The 24,003-nt window shown below is 41.1% G+C and overlaps 1 protein-coding gene and 1 long non-coding RNA gene across 2 annotated transcripts in view; one reads left to right on the top strand and one right to left on the bottom strand.

Moving 5' to 3' along the window:
• Positions 1-447: 447 nt before the first annotated feature.
• The window catches only part of lrrcc1 (leucine rich repeat and coiled-coil centrosomal protein 1), a 151,185-nt gene continuing 127,629 nt past the window's right edge, over positions 448-24,003 (bottom strand). Inside the window, exons 16-20 of the mRNA XM_080194343.1 lie at positions 18,554-18,717; positions 15,160-15,368; positions 7,101-7,238; positions 4,871-5,006; positions 448-1,589 (exon numbers count right to left, since the gene is read on the bottom strand). Of these exons, the coding sequence (XP_080050469.1) occupies positions 1,467-1,589; positions 4,871-5,006; positions 7,101-7,238; positions 15,160-15,368; positions 18,554-18,717 (770 nt within the window). The 3' untranslated portion in view covers positions 448-1,466. The remainder of the gene's footprint in view (positions 1,590-4,870; positions 5,007-7,100; positions 7,239-15,159; positions 15,369-18,553; positions 18,718-24,003) is intronic.
• LOC145346715 (uncharacterized) lies at positions 6,014-18,872 on the top strand. Its single transcript, XR_013887729.1, has 2 exons — positions 6,014-6,246; positions 18,647-18,872. It is a non-coding gene; the product is annotated as an uncharacterized LOC145346715 (long non-coding RNA).

Below are 24,003 nucleotides of genomic sequence, written 5' to 3'. Positions count from 1 at the left end.
GTTTTGAGGCCTTATTGTCCGTGCTCTTTTCGGGTTAGCCCTGTGGATGTGGTTGAGGCAGATTCAGTGCAATCCACTGTTGGAAGTTTCTAGAAACTTGGCCAACTTGCAGTTCTAAAGGAGGTGACCTGTGGTAGCCATCTTAAAGGTTGTTCATGTCCTATGTTTTAGAACAGGCATAAAAGGTTTTATAAAAATTGTAGCATCTCCATGTTAGCTTGGCATGACACAATCACTTGCTTCAACTAGATGACAGGATGTTCACTTTACATGGAATGTAATTAAAAACTACAATTGTGAAGCTTGTATGTCTAGAATATTTATCATTTCAAAATTATGTTATGCACATATAGATGACGGAACGCATAGATAATACATAAAAGTAATGGAAAAACACATTTTATTGAGATAAATACAAATTATTACCTTTTAAATAAATAGAGATTAACACATTCATCGATGTGTTTATAAATGCATTTATCAATGTTCAATTAACAGACGGGGGAAAAACAGATTTGTGTGTTGATGTTCCCCAAACTGTTTATGTAATGTAGCAACACTGTAGCAAGGCACATATATAAAATGAATGTTGTTTTCTCCTCCCCTCCCCCTCTTAAACCTTCTCTCATGTAAGTGAAAACTCAAATCAATTTTACCCCCCGCCCCGCCACGATAGAATCAAAAATCTTTCAGCTCCATAAAATTCAGTACCATACTGTCTGACAGCACAGGGTGAATGGTTTAATTTTTTTTACCATTAAACAAAAATCTAATTGTGTGAGTAGAGAAGTTTTAATTTGGATGCAAAGTTATTTGTTGCCAAATGAAGCTGTTACAAGGTTAACAAAGCTCTAACCAGCACAAGAACCACATAGTAAAATTAAAAATATATGCATCTTTACATGAAGAAACTATGATCATGATAATATTAAAACAAAACAATTAAACCATTCCACTGATTTGTCAATTTTACTCTTTTCTTATCCTAAGGCATCATTCGTGATGCTATATCTACATAGTCTTCTAGTGCTTCAGCAATGTGACTGTTATAATGCCTGCATACTATTCAGTTGTTGTTTGACATCCAATCCAAGTCCAGTGAGATCCAGACATGAGCACCTTCCAAACAAGAGTCACCGTGTGCAAAGACCACAAGTGGGAAGGCCTCCTCTCTGGGGACTCTTGTCCCAGAGGTTTACCCTCTTAGCTGGAGACAATGAAGTAACAGTGATGTCTTCATTTGACTGACAATAACCAGCACAAATCAAAGATTGGATTTAGGATTCTATCAGTCTGTACTCCTCCTCACCTCACATTGGGTAAAAAGCTAGGAGGAAATCCACTATCCAGGCATTTAAATGCACGTCATTTTCCTATCAGCAGGAGTTTGTTCACCCAACTTAAATTCAAGTAAACTGATTTAGTTTTGAATCTTAGTAAGTACTGGATGCGTGTCTGCTGTATTCTCACAAATCTTGTTTGATGTCATTGAGAGCATTGGTCAGCTTTCGTATTTTATCCTCCATGGTTTTTTTACCATTTGCTGTCTCTCGGAGAAGCTGACGCATTTCTTCTTCCACTTCATAGACCTAAGGGATTTAATGTGTGATTACATTTTATCTTGAAAGTGGTTGGTATGTGAGTTTACATGAAAAATGTACAGTATCAAGTCACATATTGAAAATAGTATACCCAAAATCTGTGGTGGATAAGTTGTTGGAAGGTATTTTGAGAGACAGGATCTACAGGCATTTAGAGATTAGGGACAGTCAGCATGGCTTTGTAAGTGGAAAATCATGTCTCATAAACTTGACTGAAATTTTTTGAAGGGGTAATCAAGAAGGTAGATGAGGGCAGTGCAGCTGACGTTGTCTACATGGACATTAGCAAGGCCTTTGACAAGGTACCACATGTTAGGTTGTTGCACATGGTTAAATCTCATGAGATCCAGGGTGAGGTAGCTAAATGGATACAAAATTGGCTTGATGACAAAAGCCAGAAGGTGGTTGTAGAGGGTTGTTTTTCAAACTGGAGACCTATGACCAGTGGTGCGCCTCAGGGATCGGTGCTGGTCCACTGTTATTTGTCATTTATATTAATGATTTGGATGAGAATATAGGAGGCATGGTTAGTAAGTTTGCAGATGACACCAGGATTGGTGGCAGAGTGGACAGTGAACAAGGTTATATAGGATTGCAACGGGATCTTGAGCAATTGGGCCAGTGGGCTAACGAATGGCAGACAGACTTTAATTTAGATAAATGCGAGGTGATGCATTTTGGTAGATTAACTGAGTAAGGCCTGCTCTGGTTCAATATTAGAGTGTTGGGGAGAGTTATAAAGCAAAAAGATCTAGGGGTACAGGTTCATAGCTCCTTGAAAGTGGAGTCACAGGTGGACAGAGTGGTGAAAAGGGTATTCAGCATGCTTGGTTTCATTGGTCAGAACATTGAATACAGGAGATGGAATGTCTTGTTGAAATTATACAAGACATTGGTAAGGCCACACTTGGAATACTGTGTACAGTTCTGGTCACCCTATTATAGAAAGGATATTATTAAACTAGAAAGAGTGCAGAAAAGTTTACTAGGATGCTACCGAGACTTGATGGTTTGAGTTATGACAGGCATTCAGCATGCTTGGTTTCATTGGTCAGAACATTGAATACAGGAGTTGGGACATCTTTTTGAATTTGTTCAAGACATTGGTAGGGCCACACTTGGAATACTGTGTACAGTTCTAGTCACCTATTATAGAAAGGATATTATTAAACTAGAAAGAGTGCAGAAAAGTTTACGAGGATGCTACTGAGACTTGATAGTTTGAGTTATAAGGAGAGGCTGGATAGACTGGGACTTTTTTCTCTGGAATGTACAAGGCTAAGGGTGATCTTACAGAGGTCTATAAAATAATGAGGGGCATAGATGTCAATATCTTTTCCCAAAGGTAGGGGAATCTAAAACTCGAGGGCATAGGTTTAAAGGTGAGAGGGGAGAGATATGAAAGGGTTCAGAGCGGCTATTTTTTCATGTAGAGGGTGGTGAGTATCTGAAACAAGCTGCCAGAGGTAGTAGTAGAGACGGGTACAATTTTGTCTTTTAAAAAGCATTTAGACAGTTACATAGGTAAGATGGGTATAGAGGGATATGGGCCAAATGCAGGTAATTGGGACTAGCTTAGGGGTTTTAAAAAAGAGTGGCATAGATAAGTTGGGCTGAAGGGTCTGTTTCCAGGCTGTAAACCCCTATAACTCTAAAATGATACGACAGAAAAGAACACTTACCATGTTATTTGTTATTGCTTACATAACAGAATTGCAGCCTAACTATAAATGAACAGGGAGTTCAAAAAAGATTTGCCTGCTCGCAAAATGTACAAATTATTTTAAATGATACTATAATAAAAATGGAAAATACTGATAATACTCGGCAAGTCAAGCAGCAGCTATGGAAACAGAAACTATGCTCACATTTCAGGATTGTGAACTTCTATCAGAACTGGGAGAAATTAGAATTGTGATAGGTTTTGAACAAGTGATGGAGTGGCGGTGACATTGGGCGAAGAAGAGCAAAAGCAAAGGTCAGTGATAAAGTGGAGGGCACAAAAGATTAAAGGCCAAAAGAAGTGGTAATGGGATAAGTAAAGAAACAAAAGATGTGTCTAGAGAAGGTGTGAGTGGTAGGATAGCTTGTTGCCCGAACACAAAGTGAAGGCAACAAGAGAGAAAAGGAAACAAACCAGCAAAGAAACATGGGACAAATTGAGGAGAGAGGTTATGACACTGCATGGTTTGAAGTGAAAAACAAGGGGGCAGTCATAACACTAGGAGTGTACTATTGAGCCCCAAGTGATCAGAGGGTGATAGAAGAGAAAATGTCTGTGCAAATTTACGTGAAGTGCAAAAACAATAGGGTAGAAATAGGGGGGGTGGGGGTTCAACTACCCTAATATTAAGTGAGATAGAATTAGTGTGAAAGACAAAGAGGGAGCAAAATTGTTAAAATGCATTCAGGAGAACTTTAAGACAGTACTTAACAGCCAAGCAAGATAGATGAAGGGGAGGTTGCAGTGCAGGATATAGTTCTGGATTTAGTTTCAGGGAATGAAGCTGTGTAGGTGCAATTGGAAGTACATTGGTGAAAAGTAGTTATAATTTATGATAACCTAAGTCAGGGGCTAAGAAACCTGCAGTGAGTAACTTACCTTCTGACTCCCCAAAGCTTGTCCACCATCTACAAGGCACAAGTCAGGAATGTAATCTAATAACTCTCCTCTTTCCTGGATGAGTGTAGCTCCAACAACACTCAACAAGCTCGACACAATCCACAAATATTCATTCCCTCCACCACTGACACACAGCAGCAGCATCTACAAGATGCATGCAGAAATTCATCAAGGGTCCTGTGATGGCACCTTCCAAACACCATCCAGATGGTCAAGGGCAACGACACATGGGAACACCACCACCTGGAAGCTCCCTTCCAAGACTCTCACCATCCTTACTTGGAAATATATAATGACCTTCATTCACTGTCGCTGGGTAAGGGAACTCCTCCCTAACAGCACTAATCTTGTCCGATTTTCCTTGTCTTCAGCTCTGACGAAGAGTCATCCTGACTCAAAATGTGGCTCCGAACTCTCTGCAGAGATGCTGTCAGACTTGCTGACATGTTCCAACACTTTCTATTTTATCTGCAGTATTTTGCCTTTATCCCAGCTAATGACCTTGTTGTGCATATGCTGGCTGATGTATTAATTTAGATTAAAACTGTTGGTAATCCTTTTACTGCAAAACACTTTGGAATATTGCAGAGATGTGATTAAGAGCTATATAAAATCATTTGTTCAGCGTACTAAGAGAAAGTGTTACCTTTTCTTTTGCTGTCTCAATTTCCTTTTGCTTTTCATTGGTCAATTGCAGAAGTTGGGCCTGGTGAGATGCCTGCATTGTCTCAAGCTGGTGCCTGAATGCATTGTCCATGGAATGAAGTTTCTCTGCTGCAGCCCTAAGTGATTTTGAACAGACACCAACATGTTCTGTGCACAATGTGAAACGAAAAAATGCTTGTCTACCAATATTAAAACGCGAATAAAATGAAAAATCTTTTTGCTGTTTTACACAGTCTACAGAAATTTGACAAGAACAAGTTATGCTAACAGACAAAACTGGACCGCAAACATTCATAGAGCCTTTGAAACTGTAAGGAAACAGATGTTACCTTGAGAATTCAACTTATGAAGATATACAAAAAGAACACAATACTGTAACAATGAATTGAATTGTGAAACAAAATGCTCACAATTGTTCTCTTAGTGAAAAAGGAAGCAAGATATTGTTCTTTAAATAGGTTTAAATTAATCTGTAAATTAAAATTAGAGACTAGAGTCATGGAGATATACAGCATGGAAACAGGCCCTTCAGCCCAACTAATAGATAAGGATAAGACTAGATAAGGAATTCTAATTGGCTATAAAATAGATTTTATATTTTGGTTAAATTGTTGAAGGCTTGCCCAATTTGTCAAATAGTGTGCAGTGGGTTAAGAAAATTGTTAACATTTTAGTTTTGGTATTTTACAGCACAGTTTGGATAGGAAAAGCAGATGCGCCTCTTCAAGCTTTCTAAAATACTGATCACTATCCATGTCTTCCAAAAAATCTTGTCTCTGTGCGACCGCCTGTCTATAAAACTTACTTCCTGCTGTGTAAATGTTTGGCATAAATTTAGGTCAAAGTTTTCTATTATAAATTCCTTCATCCAAATTTAAAATGGAAATTGTTGAATTTGTCACTTTGTAATTGCACAACCTGGCCACCTAGTGGCACTGTTTTACATTTTCCCCACATCACTGCCAATGCTTGCTGAAAACTTTTCATCTACATTATTTTGATTTTTTTTCTCTGCAATTACTGGCTTCCTGACTGTTGCAAACCCTCTTGCTTGCTGAACTTCTGCTTGCTGCTGTTACCTACCACTCCCACCTCACCTACCTCACCACCCCCCACACCACACCCCCTTCCATCTCTGACCATCATGATCACTGACCCTCCTGCTTGCTATTTCCCTCCCCAACCCTCCTGCATGCCGAACTTTTGGCTTACCACCTTATCTTTCCCTGTTGACTGATCCTCCCGCTCACTGCGTCTTGTTCACAGCTAGGGTTCAGGAAAAGAAAGCCATGGGAGCAGCAGAGAAAAGTGGCAAATGGGAGGCAAGCAGCAAGCTGGAGAGTTGGCAAGCTGGAGGTAAGTTGAAAGAGTTAGCTCTAAGTTGTTAAGAGTCTGCAAGAGGATTTTTGAGCCAGACGTTCAAGGCACTCATTAGGATTTTAATATACTAGTTGCAAGTCAGGAACATACCCACTCTTATTACATGTTTTCCTTTAAGAAAGTGAGTTTTGTTTGGCATACTTTTTTTTAGGAATACTTAGGAGTGCTAAATGAGGGATAGCTGTACTAATATTGTTTTAGTTCCATCAGTTTAGTTAAAGAATCTCTGCAGAACTAATGGCTTATATTTAAAACAAAAATATTGTGACAGTGCTCTAAAGAAAGGAAAAAACCTGATTACACAATTGTTATAATTCTGGGTTTGTGTTCTTTCAATCAAGATCATTAAGAAATGTTAGGAACAGGTATCAGAGCTGATGCATGAAGTTCCCTGTTGAGTTAAAACGTGGGGGCAAAGCGGTATAAAGATTCAGAAACTCAACAGTTGACAGAAGAATCAGTTATTGAATAGAAATATTATCTGTTACAAACAACAAAGGATTACAAAAAACTAAATTGCTAATTTAAGTGAGTTAAGGAAAATATAGAACATAGAACATTACAGCGCAGTACAGGCCCTTCGGCCCTCATAATCTATGAGTAATTGAAGAGCAAGCTTTGCTGCCGAGTCATAAGTAGCATAGCAGGTGCAATGGAAAAGTAAGTTTTGGGTCACATAAGCAGGGCTATAGAGTACAAGTTCAAGAATATGCTGGTTAAAAGACTGGTGATCAACTATTTACAGCTTCTTCTGTATGATGCATAACATTAGTGGAATCACAAATACAATAACTAGACTTATAAAATGTTTAATAGGTGCCAAAACTTACTTCTGAGCTTGCAAAGCCTTGTCTCTTTCTGCAACAAGTTTTTTCTCCTTGGTATCAAAGGTTTCTTTCATCTGTTTAACCTGTGTTTCCAGCATCGTCAGTATTTCTGCTTTATCCTGCCACTTCTTATTGACAGTACTGTAAGAAAGAAAAACAATTTTAAAGACATAAAAAGAGCTCTGAATGGTAAGTGTTGGTAGCTAATTAAGAACAAATTTTTTCAGAATTGGCTGTTCTTCAAGTTGATAAGTCACCAGGACTGGATGGGATGCAGCTGAGGATACTAAAGGAAGTAAAGGTAGAAATTGCAGGTACTGGTCATAATATTTCACTCCTTATATACGGATATGGTACCACAGATTGCAGAATTGCAAGTATTACATGTAAGAATTTAAGAAACAGGGGAAGGAAACCATTTGGTCCTCAGACCTGCTCTGCCATTCAAGAAGATCATGGTTGATCTTAAGATGCCCATAAAAGAGTGTAAGAGTAAGCCCAGCAACTACAAGCCAGTCAGTCAACTTGGTCATGGGGAATATTTTAGAAGTGATAATCTGAAAAAAAAATTAAAGGTACTTATGTGGGGATTACATAGGGAGAGCCAGCAAGGATTTGTTAAAGGCAATTAGAGTTGAATTAGCCTGATTTGAGTTTTCATGACGAGGAAACAGAGATGACTGATGGGGATATTGTAGTTGATGTGGTACAAATGAAGTTCCAAAAGGCATTTGATAAAATGTTGCACAAAGTTGAAACCCAAGTTGAAACAAAAGGGAAAGGGCAGCATAAATATGAAGTTGGCCAAGTGAACAGGAAAAAGATTGGTGAGCGGTTGTTTTTTGTGATTGAAGGACAGTTGGAAGGGATTGGTGGGAGGGCCACAGCGATGTAGGACAGATCAGGTAGACAGATTTCCTTTTCTCAAGGATATTACTGAAGCAGATGTTTTTTTTAATACACATTATCAACAGTTTCATGATCACTACTACTGAGACTAACTTCAAAATTCCAGATTTTTAAAATTAATTGAATTTAAACTCCACCAGCTGCCATGGAGGTATCTGAACTCATGTTCCCAAAGGATTAATCTGAGCGTCTGGATTACTAATCCAGTGACATTACCTTTGTGCCACTGTCTCCATATGAATGACCTAGATTTGTATGATGAGGACACAAGTGGTTAGTAAGTCATATGGAATCTTGGGCTTTATCAATAGAAGCATCATCTACAAAAGCAAGAAAGTTATGATGAACCTTTATAAAAACACTGATTCAGCCTCAACTGGAGTATTATTTCCAATCCTGGGCATTGGATATTAGGGAGGATATGAAGGTTTTAGCTCAGATGCAGAAAATATTTAAGAGGATGATTCCAGGGATGACTAATTTCAGTTACATGGCTGGATTGAAGGGGTTTTGAAGTTATTCTCCTTAAGGAAAGAATGGTTAAGAGGAGATTTGATAAGAGCATCAAAGTCTGGAGGGATTTAGAGAGAGCAGATGGGCAGCAACTGTTCATTCTCACAGATGTAAAGAGTCAAAAGACGCTGATTTAAGGTGGTTGGCAAAAGAACCACAGCGATACGAGGAGAATCTTTTTACTCAGAGATCGGTTAAGATCCAGAATACACTATCCAAAAGTGTGGTAAGGGCAGATAATATTAAGGCTTTCAAAAGGGAATTGGATGATTGAAGGGAAAAAAGTTTCAGGGAAAGGTGGGGGTGGAGGTGGGATGGGGTGGGATGAGCTGAGTTGCTCTTGCTGAGAGCCAACATGGACATAATTGGTTGCTTGGCTTCCTTCGGTGGTATAATCATTCTGCGATTCTAGATCCAAAATAGCTGCAGGGTTTTTAATCAGGCTGTTTCTATTTATGGGTTCATAGCAATTCTGATAAACAAACCATGTCACCTTTGATCCAGAGACTGTGTCTTTCAATAAGCTGCCTTCAGCAGAAGTATGCACGTCAATAATTAACAATTATCCTACTTGCAGCAATGTGCTTACTGAATTAAATGCTGACTCCCACTGCACTATCTCAGTCACTTGGGACTTACTGTTATTAAATACAGACCAGGATTTACCGACTAAGGCAGCTAATATTTATTTTCCATAAAATGAGATATGAAGCAGAAACGAAACTAGCAATTTTATAGGATATAAACTGAAATGTAATGAAATAACCTACACAATGGTTCAACCGTCCTTTTTAAGGATACCTTCAGATTAATAAAATTTTATACGAATGGACATCGTTTTCATTATTTTGCATCACATTCAATAATGTATAGTTTTGCCATAGTGTAATACAGTGCAACCCAATCCACAAAGAATGAAACTGAGCATTACTTATTCAGAAAAACAGTTGAATTCAAGCAAATTTCCTCTTAATTTTTGGTTGAGATTTTCATCATATTCAACAATAAGCATCAAATTGGCAAAGCTATGATACATTTATGAACTGCATTTTACAAACAAACAGCTTAACAAATTCAATCCATACACAGTGCAGGCGAGTCAGCATACATAGGTGCCAGGGCCAAGCCTGGATAAATGGAGAGGGTTAGATCGGCGTAAACGTTATCTGGCAGCAAAGGTGCCCACCTAATCCTATAGATGATTAACATGAATGGAAATGGCACCCATCTTGGGGCTTATCCTGCAAACAACGCACACCGTCTGCTCAATCCCAGTGAAAAATGGACAAGGGTCACCAGTAAGATGGCTAAAGGAGGAAGCCAGATGGGGGAGTGAAAAGGTGATCAAACTCAAAATAGCAAGTCTACATATTGGTAGCCTGACAGGAAGAGGCAGTGAAATATCTGACCTGTTGTGACAGAAAGTGAAACTACATTAATAGAAATTAAGCAACATATTTATTCTGATTGGAATAATTGGAAGAAGGGCAATGGAATGTTATGTAATGGAAACATATCATGAGGTGTGGATGCTGTGGTGAATATGTGGAGTGATGAGAAATGACAAAATCAGGAAGCAGTACATCAGGGATCAGTGAAGATTTTCAGAGTAAAGATAGTAGCTGAGAAAAAATTGAAACATTATGGTCATCTTCACTGAGAGGGAGAGAAAAGGTGGTAAAGTGAGTTCTGGAGATGGGACTATCAAAGAAGAAGACAGGGATGGTCAAAGAATCAATGGCAACTTGCGATGTCGAGAGAATTATACACAGCAGGATTAGAAGAGGAAAGGGTGACAAACAGAGGATGATGAAGAGTAATTAACCAGGATTGTGGCAATCTCAAGTAAAATAAGAGAAACTAAAAGGAGGAGGAAAATGACTTGGCAAATTCAACCCAAATGGTGGTGTTCAACTTGGAAAATGTTTTGTAAACCCAAACTGGTCAGACCTCAACTTCAGCTGTTTTCCTTCTAGATTTAGATTTCCTAGATGTCTAGATTTCCTTCTGCTATTCAAGCTCTGATGATGAGGCACAGTAGAGCTCCTAGTCTTGAGTGATGGGAAAATTCTGCATCAACTTTGGCTTTTCTTCCTTAGAAAAGGAGTAACTAGAAGAATTCTCCCTGAGGTACATCAAGTAGCAATGCTGCATAAAGACACATATTGTCAAAGCTTTTCGTCTTGCCCTCATCAAGTCAAAACTGCAAGAATATCAAATCTCAAAAGAAAACAACAATTAATGCTGCATGAGAGAGGGTGCTAATTCGTTGGCAAGTTGGCTGTGAATGGTAGAGGAATTACAATGAGGAATGTACCAGGGAGCAGTTCACTGCCAAACCTGTGTTTAAATTCAAACCAGTCAACTCTGACTGGTTGAGGAATTGCAATGAGGAATGAACCATGGAATGGCTGTTTCTCAATCTTTTGTTTAATTGAAAAAGGCAGATTCTTTCTGTTTCTAGCATGTGTAAGTCAGCCATACTGTGAGCCCAACTGATAATCTTGAATTGATTAATATAATTCTTAGCACAATCAGGATTGTTTTGTAAGTGCTATCAAATTGCAGAATCACATCTAACATTGTACACTATGTTTTGAGTTTTGCAAGCACAGAGCGGTTGTGTACCAGCAATACTTTGCCTACTGTGAACAACCAAAGGAATCTGCTGTTTGATATGATCCACCAGTTTTGAGACATAAGGCCTACATATCTGGCATCACAATGGTACTGAAATTCATAACTATATTACTTATTGTGTGGTAGGCTAAACATCATCCTGTTAGTTCAGAACACCATTTGTGTTGCTACTGCACAGTAGCAGTGTGAAATGGCTAGCTTCAACTGTTGCTCAAATTTTTGGGACACCTTATCTTTCCAGGGCGAGGACTGGGACTGATGTCTTAGGGGGAGTGTTTGCTAGAGCGACTGGGGAGGATTTAAACTAATATGGATAAAGAAATGAATGATTAGAAACAGAGGAACTTAGGAAAGGTAAAATCACTATAGTCCCAGGTGACCATAGGCTGCTCTAGTTGGTGACTGGTGGCAATGTAACCTGAGGATCACGACACCTCAGGTGAGTGTCAAGGCTGAGAAGGCCATGAATAACCTCAGCCAGTGACTGCTGCCTGACTGACAGGAGTGCTTTTGGAGTTGGATGAACACAGGGAGTTAGGCAAAACAAGCAGCAGAAGCTACAAGTGAGAGTGTTGATTGGTAAGTGTTATTTTTTCTTTTTGCTCTTGGCGTTGTAGTTATTGTTCACTACTATAGTGTTTCTATGCAGTTTCTGTGGTTTATAGTTTGAAAAGGTTATACTTGGTAGTAACAAGGAACAGGCAAGAAGGGCCCTAGAGAAATGTATTCATCTGAAACAAAACATCTTTCAAAAGTTTAATTTAAAGGGGTAAGACATGACAGGAGAGCTCCAAGCTGTGGTTTGCTCCTCTTGCTCCATGTGGCAGGCTGAGGACAGTTCCAGTCCTCCGGGTCAGCATATGTGCGGGTAGTGTCTCCAGCTACAGCTCCTGGAAGCACCGGCTGGAGACGCTATGGAGCATCTGTGAGTCAGAGAGAATTGTGGATAGCACGTTTAGACAAGTGGTCACACCACAGGCTCAGACTCCGCAGGCAGGAAGAGAATGGGTGACTAGCAGACAGAGCAAAAGAGATAGGCAGGTAGTGCACGAATCTCCTGTGACCATTCCTCTGCAAAACAGATATACTGTTTGGATACTGTTGAGGGGAATGACCTCTCTAGGGAAAGTAGCAGCAGCTAAATTCGTTGCACCACAGTTGGTTCTGCTGCAGAGGGGAAGGGTAAAAAGTGTTCTAGTGCAATAGTTATAGGGGATTCAATTGTAAGGGTATTAGACAGGCTTTTCTGTGGCTGCAAATGAGACTCCAGGATGGTATGTTGCCTCCCTGGTGCTAGGGTCAAGGATATCTTGGAGTGGCTGCAGGACATTCTGAAAGGGGTGGGCGAGCAGCCAGTAGTCGTAGTACACTTCGGTACAAATGACATAGGTAAAAAAAAAAGGATGAGGTCTTAAAGACAGGATACAGGGAGCTAGGAAAAAAGTTAAGAAATCGGATCTCAGGATTACTACTGGTGCCACATGCTAGTCAGAGTAGAAATGAGAGGATATATCAGAAAAATACATGGCTGAAGAGATGGTATCAGGGGGAGGGTTTCAGATTCCTGGGGCATTGGGACTGGTTCTGGGGGAGTGGGACCTGTACAAATTGGACGGGTTACACCTTGGCAGGACTGGGACTGATGTCTTAGGGGCAGTGTTTGCTAGAGCGATTGGGGAGGGTTTAAACTAATATGCCAGGGCGGTGGGAACCTATGTAAGGAGTTCAAGAAGGAGGAAGAAAGAAAAAAATGTGGGAGAAGGTTCCAGCTACATCAAAAATCAGGAAAAAAGTTAAAAGGAAGAACTCAGAAGATGTTATTAATGGAAGTGTTAGAATTCAAAAAGAAGGTACAAAAACTATTGTGGCATTCACATAGATTTACCATTTACTGTTACCATTTTCATAGATGATCTGGAGGAGGAGGCTAAGTGTAGGGTAACGAAATTTGCTGATGACACAAAGATGAGTGGAAAAGCAAATTGCGTGGAAGGTGCGGAAAGTCTGCAGGGAGATCTGGATAGGCTGAGTGCGTGGGCGAGGACCTGGCAGATGGAATATAATGTTAGCAAATGTGAGGTTATCCACTTTGGTAGAAATAATAGTAGGAGGGATTATTATTTAAAAGGCAAAAAGCTGCAGCATGCTGCAGAAGAACCTGGGGGTCCTTGTGCATGAATCGCAAAAACCCAGTCAGGTGATCAAGAAGGCGAATGGAATGTTGGCCTTTATAGCGAGGGGGATAGAATATAAAAGTAAGGAGGTCTTGCTGCAACTGTACTGGGTACTGGTGAGGCCGCAACTGGAGTACTGTGTGCAGTTTTGGTCACCGCATTTGCGGAAGGATATATTGGCCTTGGAGGGAGTGCAGAGAAGGTTCACTAGTCTGATACCGGAGATGAGGGGGTTAGCCTATGAGGAGAGATTGAATAGCCTGGGTCTGTATTTGTTGGAGTTTAGAAGGCTGAGGGGGGATCTTATAGAGACATATAAGATAATGAAGGGGATAGATAGGGTAGAGGTAGAGAGATTCTTCCCGTTTTGAAAGGATAGCAGAACTAGGGGGCACAGCCTCAAAATAAGTGGGGGGGGGAGCAGTTTAGATCAGAGTTGAGGAGGAACTTCTTCACTCAAAGGGTGGAGAGTCTCTGGAATTCTCTGCCCATTGAAGTGGTGGAGGCTACCTCGCTGAATATATTTAAGTCACGGGTAGATAGGTTTCTGATAGAATTAAGGGTTATGGGGAGAAAGTGGGAAAGTGGAACTGATCCACTTCAGATCAGCCATGATCTTGTTGAATGGCGGGACAGGCTTGAAGGGCTAGATGGCCTCCTCCTGCTCCTATTTCTTATGTTCTTATTCAAAACAAGGTAAATGAGTTGACAGCACAAATCATTGCAAACAAGTATGATTTGGTGGCCATTACAGAGACATAATTGCAGGATGGTCAAGACTGGGAGTTGAATATCCAGGGGTATCAAACTGTTTGGAGGGACTGACAGGAAGGTATGGGATGGAGTTGAAAGACAGCGAGGTTATGTTGCAGTTGTATAAGGTGCTGATGAGGCCACACCTCAAGAACTGTGTACAGTTTTGATCTCCTTACTTGAGAAAGGATACACTGGCACTGGAAGGGGTGCAGAGGAGATTCACTAGGTTGATTCTGGAGTTGAGAAGATTGGCTTAGGAAGAGAGATTGAGTACACTGGGGCGATACTCATTGGAATTCAGAAGAATGAGGGGGATCTTACAGAAACATATAAGATTACGAACGGAACAGCTAAGATAGAAGCAGGGAAGTTGTTTCCATGTGGATGAAACTAGAACTAGGGGGCATAGCCTCAAAAAAGGGGGAAGCAGATTTAGGACTGAGTTGAGGTGGGACTTCTTCACACAAAGGGTTGTGAATCTGAGGAATTCCCTGCCCAGTGAAGCAGTTGAGGCTATCTCATTGATTTTAAGGCAAGGTTCGATACATTTTTGAACAGTAAAGGAATTAAGGGTTATGGTGAGCAGGCAGATAAGTGGAGCTGAGTCCACAAAAAGATCAGCCATGATCTTATTGATTGGTGGAGCAGATGGCCTAGTCCTGCTCCTAGTTCTTATGGTACAGGAATTGAACCTGCACTGTTGCCATTACTCTGCATCACTAACCAGCTGTCCAACCAACTGAGCTAAACTAACTTGGGAAGGACCAGTTAGTGAATGGAATTTTTGCCATCTTCAATTCTTCTGCAGATAATGTACATGTCCATCAATGAAGTGCATTGCCGTGAATTAAAGAAGGCAAATATGGGAGGTGTCTGGAAGGGCGGTATTAGAAATAAAATTTTACGTTAAAAAAATCCTTCCTTTGAGAGGATCTGAAATCTACTGTAATTGATCCAATATCATTGACCACAGTGAGACTAATTAACATAGGAAACTGAAATAGAGTATTGCAATATTAGTCAACTGGGAATTTGGTTTTGTGGGAACTGTACTAATATTTAGCATTTACCTAAAGGCTGTTTTTGTTTCCTCCAGTTCAGCTTCTTTTTCTTCAAGTTGCTGCTTTAATTCTTCTTTGCGCTCTGAAAGTCTCTCAACTTTTTCTCTGAGATCTTGCGATACAGCAGCTTCATCATCTAATTGCTCATGGAAGCTTCTTTTATCTTGTAGGTTTTCCTCCCGGACTTTCCGAATCTGTTCATCCCTCTCTTGCAAACCCTGCAGAGGCAAATAGTATATTTTTTCATGTGTTTTAGTGTCTATTCAGGAGATAGGCAAAGCACTAATATCTCTGTGTTAATAGGCTAAAGACAAATTACTGTGGATGCTGAAATCAGAAATAAGAACAGAAAGTGCTGGAATTTTCCTGCATTTTTTGTTCTTGTGTCTCTGTTATTAAGCTCGATTATCCTGAGAGATTGTACACAATAAATGATTAAACTCAAAACAATGATTCATTAGAACTTCCCCAAATAAATAACGTAATTTATGGACATTGTTTTATATTGTTTATCATCATTGAATGGAAAGGTTATAGTGTCTGTAATTTAAAGTTGCTATTTTGATCAAAAACATAGGCGTTTATCATTGCCTTGCCGCAAGACAAACTAATTATTTGATGCCTTAATGTGAAATATTAGAAAAGGGAAAAAAATGCAGAATTGTTGAGGCTGAGCTTTTGCCCTGGTTTTTCTAGGGTAGTTGGCTCAAAATCAATCAAATCAGCACAGAAGATCTGAGGCGTTTCAAGTGCAAATTATGTCCAGTGCAGCTCAAGTTACAAGCTGAAAGCATGCATCCACCCACAAAATTAGCTGTGTCCCAGATGGAATTAACCACCATGGAAGTTCCTACTCACTGTGCTTGGTTGCAGGCCTTCAATGAGACCCAATTGTGCAAGTGGGTTGAATGGAAACTTGAACAATAACTTCACTTTGAAAAACTAGTGCAATTTGTACCCAATCGCCAAGTGCATCCAAAATACGGCTTAGTTCAACGGACTACAGAAATGAGGCAGCGATATCCAATCTATTATGTTCTCTCCTCCATCCAGATCCTTATCTGGTCAGAGTGAATCTCCTTACAGCCCGTCTTAGGGCCAGATGTTTGCTACCGAGGTGGGTAGCTCCAGTAGGGGACCATTCCCTTGGTTTAAAAAGCAGCCTCACACCCAATATTTGTTCTGGGTAGGTGGGAGCAGGATGGAGTTAGGCCTGTTGACCTCAGAAGCAGATCTTAGGAGGTGGGTGGGTACAAAGGTGAGCTGATTAGAACTGCCTCAGTTCTTTAGGATATTGCCTCAGTTGTTTTAGAAGCTGTTAAGCCTTCCAGCCTTCACATCTCAACACCCTTGCATGTGATTCCATAACATCATTGAGTTGAGGGAGCTGAATGCCTTTCAGATGTGGCATATTTCAAAACTGATTTGCACACCCGCAAAACAACACATGTTCAGTCAATGACACCATGCAAAAACCTGTAATTCATGTGAAGCCACATTCTTGTTATGTCCACTTCTCTCTCACAACAGAGAATAAAATGTATGAAGTATACAGAATCTCAGTGGCCTCCCTTCTGCAACAGTGGGTGGCAAATTGGGAGATATTACAAATATATTGCATCCTCCAGCCTGGAGGGAATCTGGTACCACGCCTGCTGACTCCATCTGAGGGAATTAAGCCTCTATTTGGCAACGGGAATCCTGAACTCCCTGTTCTACAGAAGATATCTAATTTCTGCACTTCTGCCAGGAGGTGGAAACCCAGCCTCTGAAAGTTGCTAGACAATTAGAGACCAGCAACAATGGCTATACCAGTCATCCACTTGGACCATCACTAGGATTCATCTGGATCCAGAAAAAGAGACAAGTAAAGGGAGGAGGGATGTCACAGGGAAGGAGTCACTGGAGAGGAAGAGGATTGAGAAAGAGGAAGGTGGGGGTGAAGGAAAGAGCAGTGGCGTGGCTCTCAGCTGGCTTTCCCTTCCTAATGCTGGGTCTCTCGAACAGGCGTAGCAGATGGAATTTTCTGGCCTTGTTCGCCCCAAAATCGGAAAATTCCACCTGAGGTCAAAGGCAGCTTTGTCCTGGATGGTGTCGAACTTCTTGAGTGTCATTAGAACTTAACATGTGCAAGCAAACAGAGAATACTTTATCACACTCCTGACTTGTAACTTGTAGATGGACAAACTTTGCGGTATCAGGAGGTGAGTCACTCCCTGCAGGATTCCTGGCCTTTGACCTGATCTGGTGGCCACAGTATTTATATGGCTAGTTCAGTTCAATAGTAATCCCTGGGATGTTGGTAGTGAGGGATTCAGTGGTGATAATGCCATTGAGTGTCAAGGGACGATAGTTGATCCTCTCTTGTTGGAGATGGTCATTGCTTGGCACTTGTGGCACAAAGGTTATTTGCTATTTGTCAGCCCAAACCTAGATATTGTTCAAGTCTTGCTGCATTTGGACATGAACTGCTTTGGAAATGGTGTAGTTATCTGCAAACATCCCCACTTCTGACCTTATGATGCAAGGGAGGTCATTAGTGAAGCAACTAAAGATGGTTGGATTTAGGACACTGCCCCAAGGAACTCCTGCAATGATGTCCTGGAGCTTAAGTGATTGACCTTCAACCACCCTAATCATCCTTCTTTGTGCCAGATATAACTGCAAACAGCAGAGTTTTTTTTCCAATTCCCATTTACTCAGTTTTGCTTGGGCTCCTTAATGACATACTCCATCGTATCATGCCTTCAGAACAGTCATTATCACCTCATCTCACACGGATAGTCTCCTTTCCATCACTGGTTGAATATCAGTGGTAGTGGGATAAGGCCCTTAAGTGAGCATCAATTGCTGACTTGGCAGCAAGCAGGAAGACCACCTGCAAGCCTTCCTGCCCCAGACTTAATTGGGGGGAGGGTGGGTGAAAGAGGAGGAGGAGGAGGAGAAGGAGGGGAGAGAGAGAGAGAGAGAGAGGAGGAGGAGGAGGAAAGAGAGACCCACCTGTATCGCTAGTCCAAGCAAACACCCCCCTGCCTTGGATCCACCTCCGTGGAGGGCATCAAATTCCAACCACTGTTTGTTGCTTAGGTTCAAGTTGCAAATTGCTTCCTGAATGCCTGGGCAAACATGGTGTCGTGCTGAGAGTAACATACCCTGTATATTTATTTGTAGTGCATGGCTGAATTGTTTACATACATGGGGTCTTTAATTTTTGTTGCATGAGCTTTTGGGTAGCTGCACAGGTGTGCCAGCAAGTAATTCCCTACATGTTAACGCCCTTCTGCATGGCTTGAAGCAGAAGTGTGTATGCGCACTTCAGGCAAAATGCAACCATGGAATCAAAAACTCTCGAGTTGAATTTTGTGCTGACTGCTTTACAAGGATATCAGAATGAGAAACTTACTTCCTTAAGTTTTCTAATAGTTTCTGTTTGATCATCCACTATCTTTGTTTTTATTTTCAAAGTATTCATGTCTTGTTCATTTTGTTTTTTTAGAGATTCAACCTCAGAAGTCAACATTTCAATCCTGGCCTGCAGCCTTCCCCTGTCTTGTGCCAAAGAACTGCCTGTAAAATAAAAGGAGTACATTGACAGATACTAATCAAAAATATATTTACTAGCACTTTTTATATATTTAATTTGTATTTACATAGTAAAGCCTATTTAACGAGTAAGATATGCATGATCTCTACAATAAATATGAATATAACATACAACCACAGTGAGTGTGGACATCTATTGCATTATTTATTAGCAGGTAAACAAGTCAAACTATTTCCTGAACCGTTTAATACTCTCATTATTTATATAAACTGGGCTCTCAGTCCTCATTGACATTTTTCTATCTCTTCTCATTTTTAATTCTGTTTTTGCCTTGAATTTAAATAGCTTCACGTCATCGTTTGATTGAAAACCTGGGTCTGCCACGCTGGATATAATTTTGAAAAAGCTTCAGATATATCAGTTACATATTAACTTGTGAAGTAAAGTAGAAGGGCTTAATTTTTGTTCCCAAGTCGGGTATGCAGAGTTGAAAAAATTTCTGACTCCTCAAAGCTGTCTCAGGCGAGGCTTTCCCGAATGTTCAGATTGGCACAGGCTAACAGAATTCGGACCTGCCACCCCCAAAAATATTAATTTCCTCCTGCTGTCATCTTCACAAATTCCCAATACTCCATTCATGCCAACTCATGCTGCCCACCCACTGGTCCCTCATACCTTTCATGCTAACCAATGTCCATCTAACCCTCGACCTAACCCTCACTATGGTCCTTTCTCGCATCCATGCCAACCTATGTCTTTCTGCCCTCCCCAGATCTTTCATTGTCATGCTGGTTAGTATTAATTCATGCTTCCCAACCATCCTCAGAACTCTTTGCATCCATTGTGCCTACAGAGTGCCAACTCACACCAACAATCACTTTTTATCCTTACAGCCTCCAGGTCAACTCACCCAGTATCCACCATGGGCAGACCTTAGGGGCCACGTTCAGATGAAATAAAGTTCTAAGTGCCCTGTATCTATTACAGACTTCACTATGATGGTGGAAGCTGGAATTCATCAAGCAGTTCTAATCCTATAATGATAACACTCAGATTTATGTCAACAAACATCTAATGAAATTGGAAGTACTAATTTTGCAACTGAGTTACAGCAGGCTAATTTCTTCCCCTAACATTTAAAGATTCAAGTAACTTAATGCACATTCATGTCTACTGTTCAGAATCCTGAACCTCTCTGAAGAATTTTGTAGTTTTAAACCCTTTCTCTTATGTCTAAAGCCCGTGTTTCAGAAATTTAGCTTCTGTTTGAAGGCAGCTGACTTCTAATTTGTGCTGCTGCCACAATGAACCATGGATGTGTGAAATGTGTTCTGCCTCCCTTGTCCGTGATATCCCATCCAGAAGCGAATCCCATCATGTGGCTTCCCTGCAATATGTCCCCCCACACAGAATATTCATATCTTACAAACGTAGCGTGACTTTTGTGAAGTTTACCACAGCTTCTGCAAAACTCAAAGCTTTTGATGGGAACTGCTGAGGGGCACAAAGATCTGTATGCACCCCACACTCCCCACCCATGGCCCCAGGAGGGGGTGAGGGAAGGTCATGCTTGGCAGCGACAATATGCATATAGCATCTACCAAAAGATGCATTCCCCCTTCCATCCTAAGCTGACTCCCTACTCTCGCCCACCTGTTCATACCAACCACATTATGGCATGGGCAGTGTAACATTTCAAACAATTGGCTTGCCAACTGATCAGTTAATAATTTTTTTCAAAATGGCAGATGGACTACTGATTTCAGGCCCTGTCCACCTTGCTGTATTATGTGGAATGTATTTGGCGTGGTTAAAGGACAAATTGACGCACTCAATTGTAGAACGAGGACAGAATTCTCCTGTATGAGGACTAAAGCCCCGTGGTGGTGGCAGGAATGTAGAATGTTTCCCGCAGCAGAGAGTGGTTTGGACTGAGGGGGGAAACCAGAGCATCCGGAGGGGACCCATGCAGACATGGGGAGAACGTGCAAACTCTGCACAGATAGTTACCCAAGCTGGGAATTGAACCCCGGTCCCTGGTGCTATGAGGTAGCAGTGCTAGCCATTGTGCTGCCCAACTGCAATGATTGAGGAAAATTTAGTTTAGTCAAGCTGATCCTGATGGGATACACACTGGGATCCTGAGGCAGGAAATCGCTGATACCATTTCAGGTCTTTATTCAGCGCAGACATGTGCAAGAAGGCTGGAGAGTGGTTAACGTAACACCCATTTTCAAAAAGTCACAGCTAATCTGGATAATTAAAAGCCAGTGTTTAACTAAGGACAGAATTACCATGTAGTTAGATGAAGAGAAAATTGTTATAAGTGATCAAAACGGACTTCAAAACTGATGATCATGCTTGACAATCTCAGAATTCTTTGAAGAGGTGACAAACATGGTAGATGGGGTAAATGCACAACATGGAATTTAGGAAAGCCTTCAATAACATACCACACAAGAAACTATAGAAATGATTAAGGATGAATAATTAGGTGGGATGGGTAGCAAAATGGTTGGGAATTTGGCATAGGGGTTAACGGCCTACTGATATCCCTCAGGGTTAATTCTGAAGTACAGAATAGCTTAGTAATAATAATTTAGTCTGTTTATCATGTGCATCAATAGAGGAAGTGAAATCAAAATCATCAGTGATACCAAATATGAGCTTAAATTAAACATTAAGATAAAGGAAGCTGCAAGGAATATCAATACGGTGGGGAAATAGACAAAAACAAGCAGATGGGATTCAATGTTATTAAGTGAAAGGTGGAGCAAAATGGTAGTGGTATTTATGCTCTGAATGGAAGTAGGCTTGGTCTGTGAAAGAGCACATACATTAAGAATACAGGTCCACAAACCACTAAGGTGCAAAAAAAAAACTCTCAGAGAAAGAAAGAAGGGAATATAAAGAGGAAATATTCTACATTGAAAGCATTTCCCTTTCCCTAAAGCTGTCATAGAAAGAACCAACATTGTTTATAGAACCACAAGGTGGTATTAATGTTTTATATATAATCTTATTAACTTTGGGATAATCTAAAGCTTCCTATAAATGCAGTGAAGCTCATTGAAAGATCAGGGTTTACAAATGAGGGGATGGACAGTGAAATTCCATGTGTGGCCTGCTGCTACCCTCCTGCCCGCCCCCGACCTGTCTGCAATTTTACAAAGCCGGGTGAAGAATAGAGCAGGCCACCCATCCTTGCCATAATTGAGGCCAATTATTGGTGAGTGGTCCCTTCCCCCTAGTCTCTCCATCAAAACCCTCAATCCCCTTAGGCTTAGACTCACCTCACCACCCCGCTGGGAGACCACCTGCGTTTTACCAGTTCTGGACTCTGGTGGGTGCAGGTAGTTCCAGTCCTGGTCATTACTGCCATTGGTGTAGCTGGGACTACAGGGCTAATGAGATTGGCCAGCAGCTTTATGAGGCAAAACGTTCACCCCAAGAGAGGTAGAAGTCCTGTTTCCAACCATTTAACATTCCCCAGAGTGTTAGGTGAACATGGGGCAGTCATGATTCGTGGTGACGTGTTCCCCAATGACTCTTTGGATGATGGAGCAGCAAAACCCACTGTCTGAAAAATCTTGTAAGAAGTCACACACCAGGTTAAAGTCCAACAGGTTTATTTGGTAGTAAACGCCGCCAGCTTTTGGAGTTTGCCCCTTCGTCAGGTGAGTGGGAGTTCACCTGACGAAGGGGCAAACCCTGAAATCTGATGGCGTTTCTTACTGTGTTTACCCAAGTTCAATGCCAGCACCTCCACATCATGAAAAATCCTGCCCAGACATTGTAAATAATCAGGCACAGTGAAATAACATAGATCTTATTTACATGCTGAGAGGTAGTTCTGGCTCTGCATTGATAAAAATATAAATAATCTTTTGGTCATTATTTAGGTACAGTCATATTTGCTCTCTTTTTGCTTTCATCTTCATTGATAGTTCCTGTCCTTGCAAGAATTATAGATTAAAAATTACAATGCTTATTAAATTCCTTCCTGCCACTTTAATTAAAATGCAATCAAATTTCAAACAAATATGTTAATGATTCCATTCAATCAGCAAAACTGATACAAATACATTACGTATGCCAACAGTAACTTCTACTTGTACCACATGGTAAAGTTCAATAGATGAGAATTTAAGGTTAGAAACATAGAAAAACTACAGCACAAACAGGCCCTTCGGCCCACAAGTTGCGCCGATCATATCTCTACCTACTAGGCTTATCTGTAACCCTCAATCCTATTAAGTCCCATGTAGTCATCTAGAAGTCTCTTAAAAGACCCTATTGAAGTTGTCTCCACCACCATCGACGGCAGCCGATTCCACTCACCCACCACCCTCTGAGTGAAAAACTTACCCCTGACATCTCCTCTGTACCTACTCCCCAGCACCTTAAATCTGTATCCTCTTGTGGCAGCCATTTCAGCCCTGGGAAAAATCCTCTGAGAATCCAACCGATCAATACCTCTATTAGGTCACCCCTCAACCTTTGTCTCACCAAAGAGAAAAGACCGAGCTCTCTCGACCTATCCTCATAACGCATGCCACCCAATCACTACACTGTGCGCAGATCTGGTGGCCTCACTACAAGAAGGATGTGGAAGCTATTGAAAGGGTGCAGATGAGATTTACAAGGATGTTGCCTGGATTGGGTGGCATGCCTTATGAGGATAGGTTGAGGGAGCTAGGTCTTTTCTCCCTGGAGAGACGAAGGATGAGAGGCGACCTGATTGAGGTTTATAAGATGTTGACAGGTATAAATAGGGTGGATTCTCGGAGGCTATTTCCCAGGGCTGAAACGGTCGCTACGAGAGGACACAGGTTTAAGGTGCTGGGGAGTAGGTACAGAGGAGATGTCGGAGGTAAGTTTTTCACTCAGAGGCTGGTGAGTAAGTGGAATCGGCTGCCGTCGGTGTTGGTGGAGGCGAACTCATTGGGGTCTTTTAAGAGACTTCTGGATGAGTACATGGGATTTAATGGGATTGAGGGTTATAGATTGGCCTGGTAGGTAGGGATATGATCGGCGCAACTAGTGGGCCGAACGGCCTGTTTTGTGCTGTACTGTTCTATGTTCTAATCCAGGCAACATCCTTGTAAATCTCCTCTGCACCCTTTCAATGGCTTTCACATTCCTCCTGTAATGAGGCGAGCAGGACTGAGCACAGTACTCCAAGTGGGATCTGACCAGGATCTTATACAGCTGCAGCATTACTTCCCAACTGCTAAACTCAATTCCTCGATTGATGAAGGCCAGTACACGATACACCTTCTTAACCACATCCTCTACCTGCGAAGCCG

Source organism: Carcharhinus amblyrhynchos, chromosome 8 (assembly GCF_965287045.1).
Source record: "Carcharhinus amblyrhynchos chromosome 8, sCarAmb.v2.hapA, whole genome shotgun sequence".
NCBI lineage: Eukaryota > Metazoa > Chordata > Chondrichthyes > Carcharhiniformes > Carcharhinidae > Carcharhinus > Carcharhinus amblyrhynchos.
This window is presented reverse-complemented; position numbering and strand designations above follow the sequence as displayed.